This window comes from Mastigoproctus giganteus, chromosome 11 (assembly GCF_048544385.1).
Source record: "Mastigoproctus giganteus isolate SK-2022 chromosome 11, ASM4854438v1, whole genome shotgun sequence".
NCBI lineage: Eukaryota > Metazoa > Arthropoda > Arachnida > Uropygi > Thelyphonidae > Mastigoproctus > Mastigoproctus giganteus.
The window spans coordinates 150,879,570-150,896,946 of NC_143585.1; the positions used below are offsets into that span (position 1 = coordinate 150,879,570).

General features: G+C 38.4%; 1 protein-coding gene across 3 annotated transcripts in view; it reads right to left on the bottom strand.

Moving 5' to 3' along the window:
- The window catches only part of Gcat (Glycine C-acetyltransferase), a 183,480-nt gene that overhangs the window by 34,123 nt on the left and 131,980 nt on the right, over positions 1-17,377 (bottom strand). For all 3 annotated transcript variants that reach the window (XM_090385157.1, XM_090385156.1, XM_090385155.1), the window contains 2 exons: positions 14,272-14,381; positions 5,018-5,119 (listed from right to left, as the gene is read on the bottom strand). In XM_090385157.1, the coding sequence (XP_090241283.1) occupies positions 5,018-5,119; positions 14,272-14,381 (212 nt within the window). The remainder of the gene's footprint in view (positions 1-5,017; positions 5,120-14,271; positions 14,382-17,377) is intronic.

The following is a 17,377-nucleotide window of genomic DNA, read 5'->3' on the forward strand; positions in this document are numbered from 1 at the left end:
TGGGATGTAAGGCCGAATCTTGCAGTTTAAATAACCTGCTTTAACAGAAGATGGAAGAGTCAGAGTACTAAATGTCAAAATGACGGACCTGGTTGGTAGTAGGTTCCCATCTTTTTTGGTCATTATTCTCCGCGCATGAGTCACTTTTTGTTCCCTCAGTTCTTGTATTATCTCTTCTTCTGACACTGATAGTAAGTCCCATTCGCTGATAACGCCTCTAGAGGTGTTAAGAGTGTTATGGGGCGTAACTGACACTGGAATACTGTTAAATGATGTTAATTTTAACAGCTTCTCTGAGTGAGTTGTCTTAGAAGTTTCAATTAGAAGGTCTCCAGATTGGAGACGCTTAACCATTTTAGGAGATCCACAAACCGATTCTAAACATTTCTGTATAAGAAAAGGCGATAGTTTGCCAACAGGTTGCGTGGATAATGAGTGCATTATAAGAAATGCTGGCACGTCATTATTCTGATTTTCCGTCCTTAGTCTCTTTGCACGATTGGAGTCATGGTCAATGTCAGGAATTTCTGACCTTGAGCTCGAGGGCTCTAACAGTGGATAGTCACTTATATCCATGTCGGCTCCTTTTGGCCCTGGGGGTTTGTCTTTACCACCCAGGTTACCGGCCCCGCCACGGGGAGGCAGGAGCAGTGCCACGAGGTGACCAAGCGGCTATTAGTTGTGTTAGTAATAAAGAAAACGAAACAGAAAGGTTTCTTTCCTTTCTGGGCTTTTGCCTACTTCTTGCAGAACAAAAGAGCTACTTAAATATAAAATGAGAAAAAACGGTATTCAGAAATAAACAGAATATATACAATGGCAAAAGCTCTTTAGATAGCTCGCTTTGGAAAACGCACTGAGATCGCTTGGCCACGGAACGCTTGGCACCCGGGGCCCAGTTTGGAGAGGACAGGAAGCAAGGCAATTGGTCTGTAAGAGTTTGGAATTTCTGGAGGTTTTTCAGGACCTTTGATGATAAGTTTTACATTAACCTCCTTCCAGATTTTTGGAATGGGAACGTATCCAGACTCAAGACAGTTGGTGAAGGTAGCTAGTAGGTGGTGAGGAAATCTTTCAGCAAACTTTTTTAAGACATCCACCTCAAGAAGATCATTTCCAGGAGTTTTGTTGTCTTTGGTTTTGTGCAGAGCAGTTTTAAGTTCCTCCAATAAAAAGGGCGCTTCAGTTTGATCGGTTGCATATTCCTCATTCCTGGTAATAATACAATGTTGATTTGCAGTAATACAATGTCATTTGGAAAGATGAAGTCCAACATATTGTTGACAGATTCTTCCCAAGTTAGGGTGACTGAACCATCTGGTTTCAGTGCTGAACACAGGACTTCTCCCCTGGGGAGTTTGTTGGTCACGATATGGTATACCACTCCCCAGGGCTCGCTGTTACCCAATTCCTGCTGGAACTTTTTCTTGGATTTTCTGATATTATCTGTGTAGGCATTTCAGAGTAATCTGTAGGTTTCTCTGGCAGCCTCAATTTCGGGGAGAGGTAGTGAAACACGAGCCCTCTGAAAGGCCTTGCGGGCATGATGTACTGCTTTTCTCTGGCTGTCCAATTCAGGGTTCCACCATGGGACAACAGTGCGAAAAGGTCTACGTTTTGGAATAGCAGTAGAGCAAGCTTGCTGGATACTTTCAGTTAGTGTTATGGCATTATTCTCAGGAGTGGTTTGGGTCAGGATGATAGGATAGGTAGATAGCAAATTTTCAAGAACTTGGTAAAAGCGATTCCAGTCCGCTTTTTTGGTACAATACCTGATGACATCTCGGGGAATAGGGAGAACATGATCAACAGAGCGACACAAGGAGAAGGTGATCGCTCTGTGGTCAGAGGTCGTCCACGCATCATTAACTTTCCAGTTGGTAAATTTACTTGCAATGGATGGCGAGGCTATAGTCACTTCAATGGTGCTCTCCCAGAGGGTATGCTGAAGGTTGGAAGGTTTCCAGGCTGGTTTAAGATGCAGAGATTGGATGACATAATGTAGTTTCCCAGTTCATCACCATTTCTGATGCCTGTGCAGTCTGGTGTTGTGCTGTGCCACATTGAAGAGTGACAATTTGCGTCCATTGCAATGAGAAGTTTACCCCCTGGGAGAACATCAAGAGCTGTTTGTATTAAATTTATAGTGTGAAATGGGTTGTACTGGTTTACTGTAGATAGAAAGAATGTGAAAAGACCCAAAGGCTGAGTTTATATGAGCACATGCACTTGTGGGTGTGCAAAGGGTTGAAATCTGAGTAACTGAGACTTCAATGTTTCTTACTGCGATTGCTGCCCATGGTGCTTTCGAAGTAGTTTGCATTATTCTGTAGTGGTTGGAATATCCTATGAATTTTCTAATGTGAGAGTAAGGTTCCTGTAATGGTATAATGTCTATGTGTTCCTCCTGTGCTTTAGTTGGTCAGTCACTGTCTGTGCTCTTTGTGCATTTAATTGAACGAATTTTAACTCCCGAATTTCTCCTAATGTAGGTCTTCTATCCATGGTTTGTGTGTGACTGGTGCATACCCTTGGCTTTAAGATATACAGCGCAGATTGAGTCCCTGTTGGAATGGTGGTGGGGTAGATTTGCAGTCGGCACATACGGCTGGTTGTTCTTTGGACATAGACGGTGTTCGTAGCCATGTTGGGCACAGTGGCCACATGTAGGTTCCCGCTGGCTACATGTATGAGAAGTGTGACCAAATTTGAGACATTGGTAACACATTGGTACTGCTACATGCTCATGGAACCTATGACTTCCCCAACTTACAAAGATCCGCTCCTGTTGATTTACAGCCTGCCGGGCCAAGGGGGAAAGCTCAACAAACCAGTTAACTGTAGACAAGGATTTGGACCTGGTATTGTATTTTGGGATACCTTCAACATAGTGTGCATAGTGTTAGGGTCGGGCGTCACCTGTGGTTTCCCACAACTGCGCCATATGTACACTGTGAAGAAATACAGAACACTGTAAATGCCAGAAAAGTGTTGTGTTGAATGCGTAGTATTGTGTTGAATGCGTAGTATTGTGTTGGGTTTTGTTGTGTGTCCTGGCATTTGGCCACAGGACCCCTGATGGGACACCACGTTGCCTGCCCGCACATGCACACACACACACACACACACACACACACAAACCAGGAGGTAGCCAGGTAGCCCATTATTCTCTGGCAGGTCTTCGTCAGGGTCGCCTGAGCTTTCTGAACGGAGACCAATTTAAAAATATATATATAATGAAATAAAAAATTTAATTAAAAGTAAAAACAGAAAATTAAAATAAAATAAAATAAAAAAATAATAATAATAAAAATTAAAAATAAATAAAAGATAAGGTAGATTGCAGCAGTACAGTGTGTGTACGAAAGAAGATGGGGGATGAAAGAGTAAGGGGATGTAGGTGAAGGCATCCCCTAAATTGACAGTGGAGCATATCCCCACCAGGAGAAAAGGGGGAGGGATAACTCCAGAAGGGTAGAAAAGCCACTCAGCAAGAGTGCTGAGTGTGACATACTTTGCAGTAGAGTGGTCAAGACCACTGGAGCCTACCCAACCATGGTGAGTTAGCAGGTAATCCTACCCTGGATCTAGGGTTAGCAAGTCGATGCTGGTAAAATGGTCAAGTACAGATTTTTTATTTCCAATTTGAGCAAGTCCCTCACAAGTTTGTATCTGCCCAATTTATGACAAAAATCGTCATAAATTGGTCCCAATCTTCAATTTCTTCACATGTACAGTAGGGGTTATTGATGATTCGCAAGGGAGTCAATTTATGATTTATAGAGCCGTGTCCAGTTATAATATAAGTACAGCAGAGGCCAGGAGAGAACCAAGGCACCGACTTTGGATAAACAAGTTTGACATCCAGGATGAATTTATTAGTTATTAGGCCCTTGTCCGAGATAACAGGTATTGCACTACTTTGAATAAATAACACTTCTCTAGTAGAGGAGACTACTGTTATTTATTCTCAGTAGGTACTGCCACCCAGATGATTTTGGAGCTCGTTGGCTCACTCATCAGTGGGCAGGCATTTACCCTGATAATGCAGACATGCCATCACAGTTGGAAAGTTTATTCCACAATATGAGAGATGCCAAATGATGATGATAATGATAATATTTTGAAGACTAAATGCACAAGGCATAATAAGTTATGGGTAAAATTAACTATTTAATATCAGTGTAAATACAGCATAGTTTGATTTTTTTCTCATATTGTGGCTACCTTCAACAATGTGATAACAGGTATTGCACTACTTTGAATAAAAAACGCTTCTCTAGTAGAGGAGATTGCTGTTATTTATTCTCAGTGGGCACCACCACCCAGATACTTCAGAGCTTGTTGGCTCACTTGTCGGTGGGCAGGCAGACCATTTGGCATCTCTCATATTGTGGAATAAACTTTGCAACCGTGATGGCATGTCTGCATTATTGGGATACCTGCCTGCTCACCGATGAATGAGACAAGCTCCGAAACGCGCCTGGGTGGTGGTGCCCAATGAGAATAAATAAAGTAGCCTCCTCTACTAGAGAAGCATTATTTATTCAAAGTAGTGCAATATCTGTTATCTCATTGTGAAGGTAGCTAAAATATGAGATAAAATCAAACAATGCCGTTACACTACTTATGTAGTTAAATTTATGGTACAATATTTGGTGCAATGTTTGGGTTAACTATGGTGTATTTACACCGATATTATATAGTTAATTTAACCCATAACATATTATGCCTTGTGCATTTAGTCTTGTGCACAAGGCACAAAACTAAATGCACATGGCATGACTATATATTATGACTAAATGCATAATATGTTATGTTTAACCCATAACATATTATGCCTTGTGCATTAAAAATAAAATAATTATATAGAGTCAGTGAAAATAGTTGATAATCAGAACAAATGCTAAGTTGGACAATAGTTATTTTGATAAAATCACTTATTAGCAAGGGTAAACAATGATTTCTTCAATCAATTCCATATGTAAATATTCCAAAAAGTTCTTTTATTACTTACAATAATATTGAATCCTGCAGCTTTCATCTTTTTTCTAAACCTCATTGTGTTACTTCTCACTTTTTCAGTAAGTGCTGAACTACTTAAAAGAATATCAAAAACCTGAAATAAAACCCAAATTTGAATTGCTATAAGCACAAATTTTAATGGATATGTGGCTGTAATCAAAACTATCTTCAGTTCAACTAAATCAATTAATAGCAGTCTTTCTACAACCAAATTACCTTCATATATGCCATTCTTAATTTACAATATACTTTGATTTTCCATATCGTGTGAATTTCAATGAAAGCTTACATTTCAAAGTGTTAAATCTCTTAAAACTGTACAATTTAAAATCACTCAATTTCCATGAATTTTGGAAATCTAACTAAATTCAATGTTTAAAACATGCCTCCCTCCTCCTGTCCAGCTCAGCCTTAACTTTATGCTATCAACTTCCACAACAAAAGATGGAAGTCTGTACCACCAATCAACTCCCGCTGGCTAAAGGCAAACTTCTGCACATCTATTCTACATCTGTCTTTCCTCAATTTGAATTTATGCCCTCTCAGGTGATTATACTGAGCAAGAGGAAGAATCCCATCAGCACTGGGCATGCTCAAACCATTCAAGGCTTTATACACCGCAATCAGATCACCTCGCAAGTGCCTAGTCTCCAAACACTCTAATCTGCAAAACTTAAGCCTTTCTTCGTAAGAGCAACCCTTTGTTCCATTCACTAATCTTGTTGCCCTTCTCTGTACTCGTTCCAACAGCTCTAAATCCTTCTTAAAATGGGGCCTCCAGACCTGTATACAGTACTCAAGGTGTGGCCTGACCACCATATACAAGGGGGTAATCACCTCCTTATCCCTGCTAGAAATATCCTGTATATCATTGACAAGACACCATGAGCTACTCTTGCAGACCATCTGCACTGCTCAGAAAACTTCACATCTGCCTGCACAATTACCCCCAAGTCCCTTTCATTCTCTACCACTGTCAGTGTGGTACCACAGAGTTGATACGTTACTCTGGGATTACTGCTTCCCATATGTAGTATTTTACATTTGTCAATGTTAAACTTCATTTGCCACCTCTCAACCCATCTGCTCAACTTTTCTAGATCCTGTTGCAGCAGTGTACTGTCATTAGTGTCATTAACAATCCTGCCAACCTTTGTATCGTCTGCAAACTTGGACATTAAGCCTGATATACCATCATCAATATCATTTATAAATACAGAAAACAATGGACAGAAAACAAACAAAGCAATGGACCCAACACTGAACCCAGAGTGACTCCACTAATAACATTAGTCCACGAAAAGCAGTGTCCATTAATTACCACACTGTCTTCTCCCACTCAACCATCCCTTTATCCATAGCAGCAATTTGCCTCCAAAGCCACACTGCTCCAATTTGTGCAGCAGTCTTTCATGTGCAACAGTATCAAAAGCCTTTCTAAGATCCAAATATATGATATCAAAGTTATTCCCTGCATCCAGTTCCTTTGTCACCACATCATAGTATCCAATCAAATTGGTCAGACAAGACTTCCCCTTAACAAGCCCATGCTGTGTTCAAGCTATAACTGAAGTCTTGTGTAGATAATCCTGCAGTGCTTCTTTAACCAGTGCCTCCATTAATTTCCCTGGAACAGAAGTTAAACTAACAGGTCTATAATTACTTGTGTTGCCCTTTGATCCTCCTTTGTGAATTGAGGTCACAATTGCACATCTCCAGTCCATGGGTACCTCCCCTGAGTCCAAGGAAGTTCTCATGATTATGGCTAAGGATTTGCTTACTTCCTTTGCTGCCTCCTTTAATACAACTGGATAGATCCCATCCACCCCAGGTGCCTTTCTTATTTTTATCTTCAACAATTTCTCCTCCACTTTCCTCTCAGTTATACAAAATCATCTAGCTCACTGCCAGAGTTTAGTTCACCTCTGGCATTCCCCTCGCTGAATAACTCCTCATGTGTGAATGTAGATGTAAAATACTCATTTAGTTTATTAGCCACCTGAGCAGGATCATCAACCGTTGAACCATCGATATCCAGCGGACCAATCTGATTCATTCCCTTCCTTCTAGAGTTTACATACGTAAAGAACTTTTTGCTGTTGTTCTTTGCATTCTTTGCCAAAGATTTCTCATAATCTGCCTTTGCCTGCCTAATCTCCTTTGTGACTTTGTTATAGACCAGCTTATATCTAGCGTAGACTTCCGTGTCACCCATTAATTTATATGTATCCCATGCATTTTTCATCTCTGCCACATGTCAGAGATGAAAAATGCATCTCTGACATGTGGCAGAGATGAAAAATGCATGGGATACATTTTTCATCTCTGCCACATGTCTCATTAGTTCATTAATTAATTGTTCATTAGTTAATTGTGCACCTTCACTTTCTAATGCTCGACTGTACGTACCCTACAGCTTATAATGTATTACATTATAAAGGTTTGCAGTCGGTCATGGTCCTGAACTATTTGAGTAACAACAATTTCATTTCAATGCAAAAGCATAATATTAATTTCATACATACAGAAATAAACAAACTACTGCTTTCTTTGTTTTCAATAAAGTTGCATGCCTGAAACTAAAGTTAATTAAACTTACCTGTAATTTAAAGAATTCTGTATGTTTTTCAACCAAATAGGCTGCTATCTTATCTTCCCCTCGCCCACAACACACACACACACATACTGAGATAATTTGAAAAATGTACCCTTTTCTAAATTAAATTCCTGTATTTTAAACAAATGACAGAACCACTTTTTGGTGGGGCCATTATGTAACCCTTTCAGAAGGGAGTTTGCTGCACATAAGTGGATGACTTCCAGTGAACTTAGTGGGTTTCGCTACATGGAATAAATGTTTTTGTGGAAATTTAAATTTAGTAAAAACGAAAACTTATTTTTATATAAGTGCTTTAAATATCAACATTTTCTTATTTAGACTTTATTGCCAAACATTAGAATAAAATTACTGTCGAAAATCAGATCACAATTAAAAAAAAAAAAAAAAAAACAGTAAAAATTCATTTAAAAAGTCACAAATTTCATAAAACTGTTTACTAAAAAAAAAAACATTCTTTTGATGTAACAGTATCTTCTACACCTATTTATGCATTACATGACTGGTTTTTAAAATTCTGGATGTGAATATCACAAGAAAAGTTTTAAATTTCAGGTTTTGTAAGCCCAAATCAGACAAATAATGTCAACAGGTGGGACCTTCTCTAATTTTCAAAGCTATTTTTGTGCCACTATATATTTATAAACTGAATCGCTAATTAGTTGAAAACATAAATAAAAGATGGTAGCATATACCAAAAAACTTAAGACAATTAATACACTGAAGGAACATGAATCATTGAAACAACTTTTCAAAACATAAAAAACACAGATCTATGAATATACTGCTAAACAGTTTAAAAGAAACAAAAGTAGGCTGTGCTATAGATAACACTGTCATCTCGAAAATGAGAATTAGCCAGTTTCGACAGTAGACTTTTGGCCATCACCACTGAAGGTGCTTCACAGTCATCTAAAATATGGAAATAAAATACAGAAATACTTACGATTTTCAAATTATTTCAATAGCACCACTGAAATATAACCTAGCAACCTTTGAGTTATGTACGGCAAAAGATACAACCTAGTGTTAAGGTACAAATAACTTCTGATATATGTTTAATTGGAAGATTTAATTTAGTACACTAATTGGCTGCTCACTTAGACTTGATATACAATTCACAAGTATACAATCACTAATTAAGGCCACCCACTCAACTTGTAATGACAGTATGCTACTGCAAAAGGATCTGGAAAAGTTGAACAGATGGGCTGAGAGGTGGCAAATGAAGCTAACCATTGACAAATGTAAAGTACTGCATATGGGTAGCAGCAACCCCAGAGTAACATATGAACCGGGTGGTACTACACTCAGGGTAGTGAAGAATAAAAAGGACCTGGGGATAATTGTGCAGTCAGATATGAACTTTGTGCTGCTTCTTACTTCTTAATCATTTTCATCTTCATTTCTAAATCAATTTTGTTTTGTTTCCTAGCACTACCACAACTTGCACTTTCCATTGGTCACTTTCCCTTCATCATTGTAATACATAAATAGGAATGAAGAGAATTTTCTGAAAATTTGTTTTTTTCTGATTGAAGATTTCAGTGAAGGGGACAAAATTTCACCATAATAATGTAAAAACCCACACAATTGCAGTTATCAGTATTATTGCAAATGCAATAAGATCGAGTTTACTACCCATTTATAAATAGATGCACTAACAGAAAAGCCAAATAAACCGGAAAGTGCAAACTGTTTTTATTGTTTTATGGTCGTGGCCTCCAGCAACGTGCTTCAGAAAAATATCACAAAGGTGTCAAAACTGATTCTTATAATGGGAACATATAACAATGAAAGGGTAATGCAATTTCCATTAAAAAAATGACCTTTTAGAGAGATAAATAGCTTAGTAATATAGCAAAATTTTCAACTTCCAAGGACTTGGAATGATTTACAAAAAAAAAAAAAAAACACCAATGTGTTATTGGGTTCACATTACGATATTTTCACAATACCTCCATTTATCCCTACAGGTACAAAATACATTTCCATATTTTTTTCAGTTTACACCAGCCGGCAAAAATTTATGTAAAGTCAAATTGCATAAGTTGGAAAGTTCCTGTAATTTCAAAAAAATAAATAAAGAACCACCCTCCACTTTTTTTAATAACCCAAAATAATAGGCCTAAAGTAGATAAAAAACTGTAATTAAGATTTTTCAGAGAACCATAACACAATTGATTAGCATCAAGGCTAAATATTCATTATATATATATTGTGAATTTGAATAATTTTAATTTCCATTAATTACATAAATGTTGTATAAGTGTTTTAACTATCTAATTCGGCTAGCACTGACAACCCATATCATGCCTTTCATGCAACACACTACACTTTTGTCCTTGAGGCTGTCACAGACATTCTCTCAGTTATGCCAGACAAATTGTACTTGCTATCTGGGAGTCTAAAACGCTGATGGAACTGATATTCGGGTGATACACAAGTCAAATGGACCCAATTTTGGTGAAGTCTGGATGGTCTGTGACAGCCAAATCCTCCGCTTGCACCTTCACGATGGTGGGACTGTTAGTAATCCTGGGTATGACCTCCATTGGTTCACACCTGGGTGGTCACAGTGGGTGACCACCCAGGTGTGAACAATGAAAGCAGGGGTCTAGGTGTGGTGCCCACACCACATGGAGGAATGCCGCCCCTCTGTGTTACCAGGTAGTACTAGGTGGTAGATGACTCTTGTCAACCAGTGCAATACCACCACTTTGCTTATTGGAGGCTTGAAGTGGTGGAACCCATGTTTAATCTCCAGAGCTAAGTTCCGGTCAACCCTACCCCATCTCTTCCATTATGCAGTATGACTGATAACTTTTGAGGTTATGATGGACATCATGGCGAGATCCAATCTTCCTTACATTCAAAGGTACAGCTCTAAAATGGTGTTTGCAGACCGGCCGCTAGTTAGTACACGTGACCGAACCTATTGGTAACTCTTTAGGAGGCTTCTGGATCAGCTAGTGTATAATCTTGCTACCTCTACTCTGCCAGACAGTGACTGGGGAGAGTCTGAGTAGTGTGTATGCTTTGGGGGGGGGCATTGTCGAGGCCCCGTTATGTCAAGAATCTGGGTATATTCTTACCATGTTTACATCATATCCAAAAAATTTCATTACTTCATACAGCTGACACCTCCGGAACCAGGTGAGAAGGAGCAGCAGTGCGTAGCACACGCTTCTTGATTAGACCGGGGTTCGAGCCCATCACCACCAAATATGGAGGATGCGGAAAGGTCAGGGAATGACGACCGCATATCCCGGAGCAATATGGCCTTAGTTGCTAATGCTCCTAAAAACCAAATAACAACAACTTCATACAGCATGTCCTCCCCACTTTTTCTTACTATTGAATACACCATGAATGGTCAAACTAATAGAGTAAGCTTATTTGCAAAAAGATCTAAACCTCCCAAACACTTCCTTATTCATTTCACAAATATACGTGGTCTCAATTCTAAACTCAACGATGTTCATTTCCACTTGCAGTCTGCCCAACCCCATGTACTTTTTCTGACAGAATCTCAGTTATCGGTTGATTCAATTACTGCTCATCTCAGTTGCCCAAATTATTCGCTTTATGATTCCTTTCGCCTCGAAGGTGATACTTATGCATATGTCCGTTCCAAAATTCCCTGTTAGAGACTTTGTAATTTGGAATCTCCTCTTTACGATATTCTCTGGCTTAAAATCTCTCTACCTCATTGTGTCAAATTCATCTGTTGTCTCTACCGTTATCCCAACTCCACTAATCACTTGGAGCTCTTCGACTTCCTCTCTTTACAGCTTGACTTTTGTCGTGCCTCCGTAGCCAGGTGGGAAGGAGTAGCAGTGCGTAGCACACGCTTCTTGATTAGATCGGGGTTCGAGCCTGTCACCAAATACGGAGGATGCAGAAAGGTCAAGGGAATGACCACCACATATTCCCGGAGCAATATGGCCTTAGTTGCTAATACTCCTAAAAACCAAATAACAAACAACAACAATTTGACTTTCTCCAGTTCAAATTTCCTAACAGTGATGTAATTTTCCTTGCTGATTTTAATTTTCACAACTCCAATTGGCTTCCATTTTGTAGTCACACTGACCCAGCTGGTCGACAAGCTGAGGCTTTTGTAATTACTAATGACCTTGCACAGATTGTTCATTTACCTACAAGAATACCAGATAATCCTAACCATACAGCCAACACGCTTGATCTTTTTCTCACAAACAACCCTTCTAAGTACATGGTTGAAGTGAGAGGTGCCTTTTTTCTGCCTACACCAAAGCTCGGAACACATGTAAAGCAGTTATTTATCAGTCCAAACTAGAGTTTGAACAGGCTAAAAGTAGAAAACTGGCTTCTTGCCTTATTCCAAGCATTCTAGTCTCTTGCCGAAGCTATTGGCCGCAACTTTTGCCATCTCTGCTCCCACCTCTATCAAAACCATATGGTTCTGTTATCACTGCGGCCAAGGATAAAGCTGACCTGCTAGCATCCCATTTTTCTTTCAACTCAATTAATAAATTTCATTTATTAATGATCTTGGTAAAACACCTCCCACCATTCCCTACATGCTCCATTCAATGTCTCCTGTGGTCTTCCTTCAAAAGGGTCTTGATGCTAAGAAAACTCCAGGTCCCGATGGTTGTTGTTGTTATTTGGTTTTTAGGAGTATTAGCAACTAAGGCCATATTGAATCAGGGATATGCGGTGGTCATTCTGTGACCTTTCCGCATCCTCCGTATTTGGTGGTCATGGGCTCGAACCCCGGTCTAATCAAGGAGCGTGTGCTATGCGCTGCTGCTCCTGCCCACATGGCTAATGAGTCACCTTGTCCCGATGGTATTTCTCCACTTGTTCTCAAAACCTGTGCTCCTGAACTTACTCCTGTTCTTTGCCTCCTTTTTTCACTTTCTTATTCCAAAGGTGTTTATCCTTCTGCTTGGAAATTTGCTCATATCCAGCCAGTTCCTAAAAAGTGTGACAAATCCCTCCCATCCAATTATCGTCCAGTTGCAATTACATCTTCTCTTTCTAAAGTAATGGAGAAATCAATTAACCGCCAACTCTTAAACTACCTAGAAACATTCCATCTGATCAACGATCGCCAGTATGGATTCCGTCAGTGTCGATCCACTGGTGATATTCTGGCTTATGTTACCCATTTATGAACTAATTCAATGGAAAAGTTCAGTGAAACACAAGCAGTTGCTCTTGACATCTCAAAGGCTTTCGATCGTGTTTGGCATAAAGGTCTTCTAAACAAGCTTCCATCTTATGGTTTGCCAACTGTTTTTAGTAATTGGTTATCCAGTTTTCTCTCTGATCACTCACTGAGGGTGATGGTAGATGGCTCTCTGTCTTCTAACTTCTCCACTAATGCTGGTGTCCTCCAAGGTTCAGTTCTTTCTCTCACTCTTTTCCTCTTGTATATTAATGACCTTTCATTGACTGGAAATCCTATCCATAGTTTTGCCGATGATAGCACATTACATTCCACTTTCCTTTTTGAGAAACCTTGCCCTGCTCAATCAGCTTCAACTTCTCGAATATTTGCCACCAATTCCTTAAATGCCAATCTCCAGGTAATTCTCCAGTGGGGCAAAGACAACTTAGTTGATTTCAACCCTTCTAAAACTCAGTCTTGTCTTATATCTAGCAAAAAGGATTCTTCTGCTCCTATGCTCTTTGGTGACACTCCGATTTCTAGGCAAAATGATTTATCTCTTTTGGGGATTACCTTGACTTCTAATCTCTCTTGGCACAAGCACATTACAAAGATTGCTTCCTCTGCATCTAAATAATTTGGTTTTCTCTTTCGCGCTCTGCGTTACTTTTCTTCCAAACAGCTGTTCAATCTTTACAAATCGCAAATCCACCCTACCATAGAATATTGTTCCCACATCTAGGGTGGTGCTCCCAAAATCTCTCTCAGGCTTCTTGATTCCGTTCAGAAGAGGACAGTTAGGTTAATTAATGATTTATCTCTAAGAGTCTCTCCACTTGTTGTCTCATAGACTTACTGTTTCTGCTGCAAGCCTCTTCTACAGATATTTCCATGGGCATTGTTCTTCTAAACTGGCTTCTATAATTCCCGCTCTCTCTCTTTTTCAAAACAGTCCGAACACGTGCCGCCACCAGCCAACATCCATTTACTGTCCAACTTCAAACTCACAGAACCAACTTTTCATTTTCCTTGTTTATTCATTCAACGGCCATTTTCTGGAACAACCTTCCTTCATATATTTCCTGAAAATTAGTCTACAGAAGTTCAATTCCAATGTCAACAAATATCTTCTTTTGTTTTCTCAACCTCCAACCCAAGCATGGTACTAAGTACTATAGGTTCTAATACCTCTCGTGTTTGGGGTTTTTTTATATATATATATAAAAAAAAAAAAAACACCACTACACACAATATTCATTTAAAACATTTTTAATGTTGAACAGCTATTAAATGGTACATATTGCAATGAAAATTTTGTTTTCCACAATCCCTGGAGAAATGAAGCTGAAATAAGCAATACAACATAGAAAGGAAATCTATGTAAAACATATTTAGATTGCAAAATGTTGAATTAACTTTTAAATTAAATTATATAAAAAATGAAAGATTTGCTATAAAATAATATTACCTTATCAGCACAAGCTACAACAGGAGGAGGTAGGGAGTTTGAGAAGAGATAGGGTCGAGATCGTTGACGAAGAAGGTCAATTAATTCCTGTTTACCAGTTGTATATCCTCCTGAAATATGAAACTTTGATAAAATAAAAAGAATTGCTGAACACATTATGCAATGATATCATTTAGATGTAAGAAAATCAACTAAAAAACACAAGCATTTTCTTTTGCATCTTCTTTTCAAATGCTTGTAAAAAAGAATTTCAGTAACAAAAAAAAAAAAAAAAAAAAAATATATGATTTTAATAAACTCTGTTCTTATTTCTTTACTTATCACTATCCCTCAATTCAGAACCACCACTACCATACACATCTCATAATGAACTGACAGTGATACTAGATTTCATTAATTTAAGAAACTTAAATTTAAAAAATAAAGCATTTCAAAACTGCTAGTGGTATCATGTTTTCCAAACTTTTTTTGTACCTTTCATTTGTGGTGGAGAATACTGACCAGATAACAGTTACTGATTTGAAATAAAATCTGATAATAATAAAATCTTATTTCAAATTGATCTGTTGTATGTACACTTAAAAGAGTGACCATCCCTAACCTATTAGCAATATGTTAAATCATACACTGGAAACGATATAAATATCAAAATCATAATACAAGTAAGTCCCGTTTTATGACTTTTCACCTTAACGACTGTTTCAAAATATTACCGAAAAAAAAAAAAAAAAAAAAATCGCAACTCACTAACACATCGGCAGCAATGCCTGCGAGTCCAAACACACACTAGGCGTTTTTGTTTTTTGTGGTGCATTGTGGGTGGAATGATGCGCGACACCAAGAGTTGTTTACGTTCGGTGCGCCATGTTGGTTTCGATGTGAATCTTCCCTTAATTAATTAATGTGTTAATGGGTTACAAAGTGTTATTATAGTGCTATTTCTCATTAATAATAATAATTTTTGTGTAGTCATGAGCTCTAAGTGTGGGACAATGTATGTGCTGGTGGGTGGGGGGGCAAAAAGAGCATAAAACACTAACAATTAAGGAGAAAATGGATGTGATTCGTTGCATGGAGTCTGGTGAGCGTTGGTTGGATTTGTTTAAGGTGTTGAGTTTAGCACCTTCTACTGTATCAACGATTATGAACAATGTTGATAAAATAAAGTGCACACTATTTTATCAACATCGTTCATTGTACATACACAGGGATAACAAGTGTGTCATCCTCCAGAACAACTTATTCATGCAGTGAGACAATGAAAAAATTGGAGAAATTCTGGGTCAACATTGACAATGTTGATCCAGATGATGAATCAACATTGATGGAGAGTCATGGTGAGCCACTTTTGAGGGAGGAATTGGAGGAACTGACTGTGCAACTTCAACAACATGAGGCTGACATGCCAGATGGAGTGGAAGAGTTGGAGCCAATCAGAACATTAAAAACAAAACATATTTGGAGTGCTCCTGCCAAAATTCGTAGTGCATTTCATGAACTTTGTGATAATGATCCTGATTGGGAACGAAGCCATGGCATCCAAAGAGGTGTCAACATGATGTTGAAGCCCTACTATAACATCTTGGAAGAAAGAAGTAGGAAGTCACGCCAGATGTCAATACTACAGATGAGGGGAGAAGAACCCTCAGAACCCAATGACCCTCAACCAGGAACCTCCCATTAATGTCATCCCATTACGTCATTGTCACATAAAATAACAGTGAAGTAAATACGTACTCAAGCGATGACTCCACAGGACCAAAGTAAGTTAATTTTATTTTATTAATTGTTTTATGTATAAGTACAAATAAAACATGTGTATTAAATGTTTAATTATTTATAAAAAACAGAAATATTAGTACATACTTGGGAAAATTCTGGAAACTATCTCATTCAATTACATTGTAATTTGGTCTTGTTTTACGACCCTGTTTTGCTGGAACCTAACCGTGCCATAAAACGGGTCCTACCTGTACCAATACAAAGCATTTTACTAAGCTTTCCAAGACAAGCAGCTAAGTGTACTACAATATTATTTTATAAGAGCTATAACCCTATAAGCAGTGCCGGATTTACATATGGGTTGAGCAGGCTGAGGTCCAGGGCCTCATAATCTAGGGGGCCTCGGCCACCTGCCAAAAAAAAAAATTTACCATTCGTTTTATTTCATTTGTAACAATAAAAATCAGGGGTATACCTAGGCCAAAATGATATGCAAGCACAAATCCAAAATTCAGGAACACACTGATGGGAGTGTCGAACGTAGTCACCCTTGATCCTTGATTTTACTATCTAGGCCCAGTTGCTTAGTAACATTAAACAAGTGATGTGAGTCTATGACTGTATAACAGTTATATTTGTGCAAACTTTACTAAACAGTAAGTATAACAAGTGCATACTTACTGTTAGTAAAGTTTGGGGAGGCTTTAAAGCTACCCAGAATCAAATGACAGTCAGCTACAAAGCAATACAAGCGTTCAGATCACTGTCTATCCTTATAGCGTGCGTTTTGAGAACAAGTGAGGATTCTTTTATATCATTGTGAATCACAATAATATTTAATTTTGACTTTTTGTGAAAATAATAATGAGTAAGTGATATGAAAGTGCTAGTAAACGAAAGCAACAAAAAGAACAGAAGGAAATACTCAAATGTTTAAAGCCAACCACGTCATATGGCTTTGTACAGCAGGCAGCTCTACATAATCCCTCAGATACAGAACATTTGTGTTTACAAACAGAAGAAAATCAAGTAGACTAACTGAAAAGTCTGAAGAACAACCAGTTTATATACAGAACACAACCTCCCAAGAACTTCAAGGAGAACTGTTGTCAGTAACTACCACTACAAGTACAGAAAGTGACAATGAAGTGACAGCACCTAGAGCCAAAGAATTAACACAAGATGCTGAAGGAGCATACCACAAGATAGTTCAAGAGAAGCAGTTAAAGCTCATTACCATCTTAAAGATTTGGAAAACAAAGCAAATGATCTCAGTGAAAACCCTAGCATTGCAGACACAAAAATACCAACTTCATGCTACTAGTGATTTCAGAGACAATAACGTAGGTTTATGGACCACATTGAATAATGAGGAAATATCATT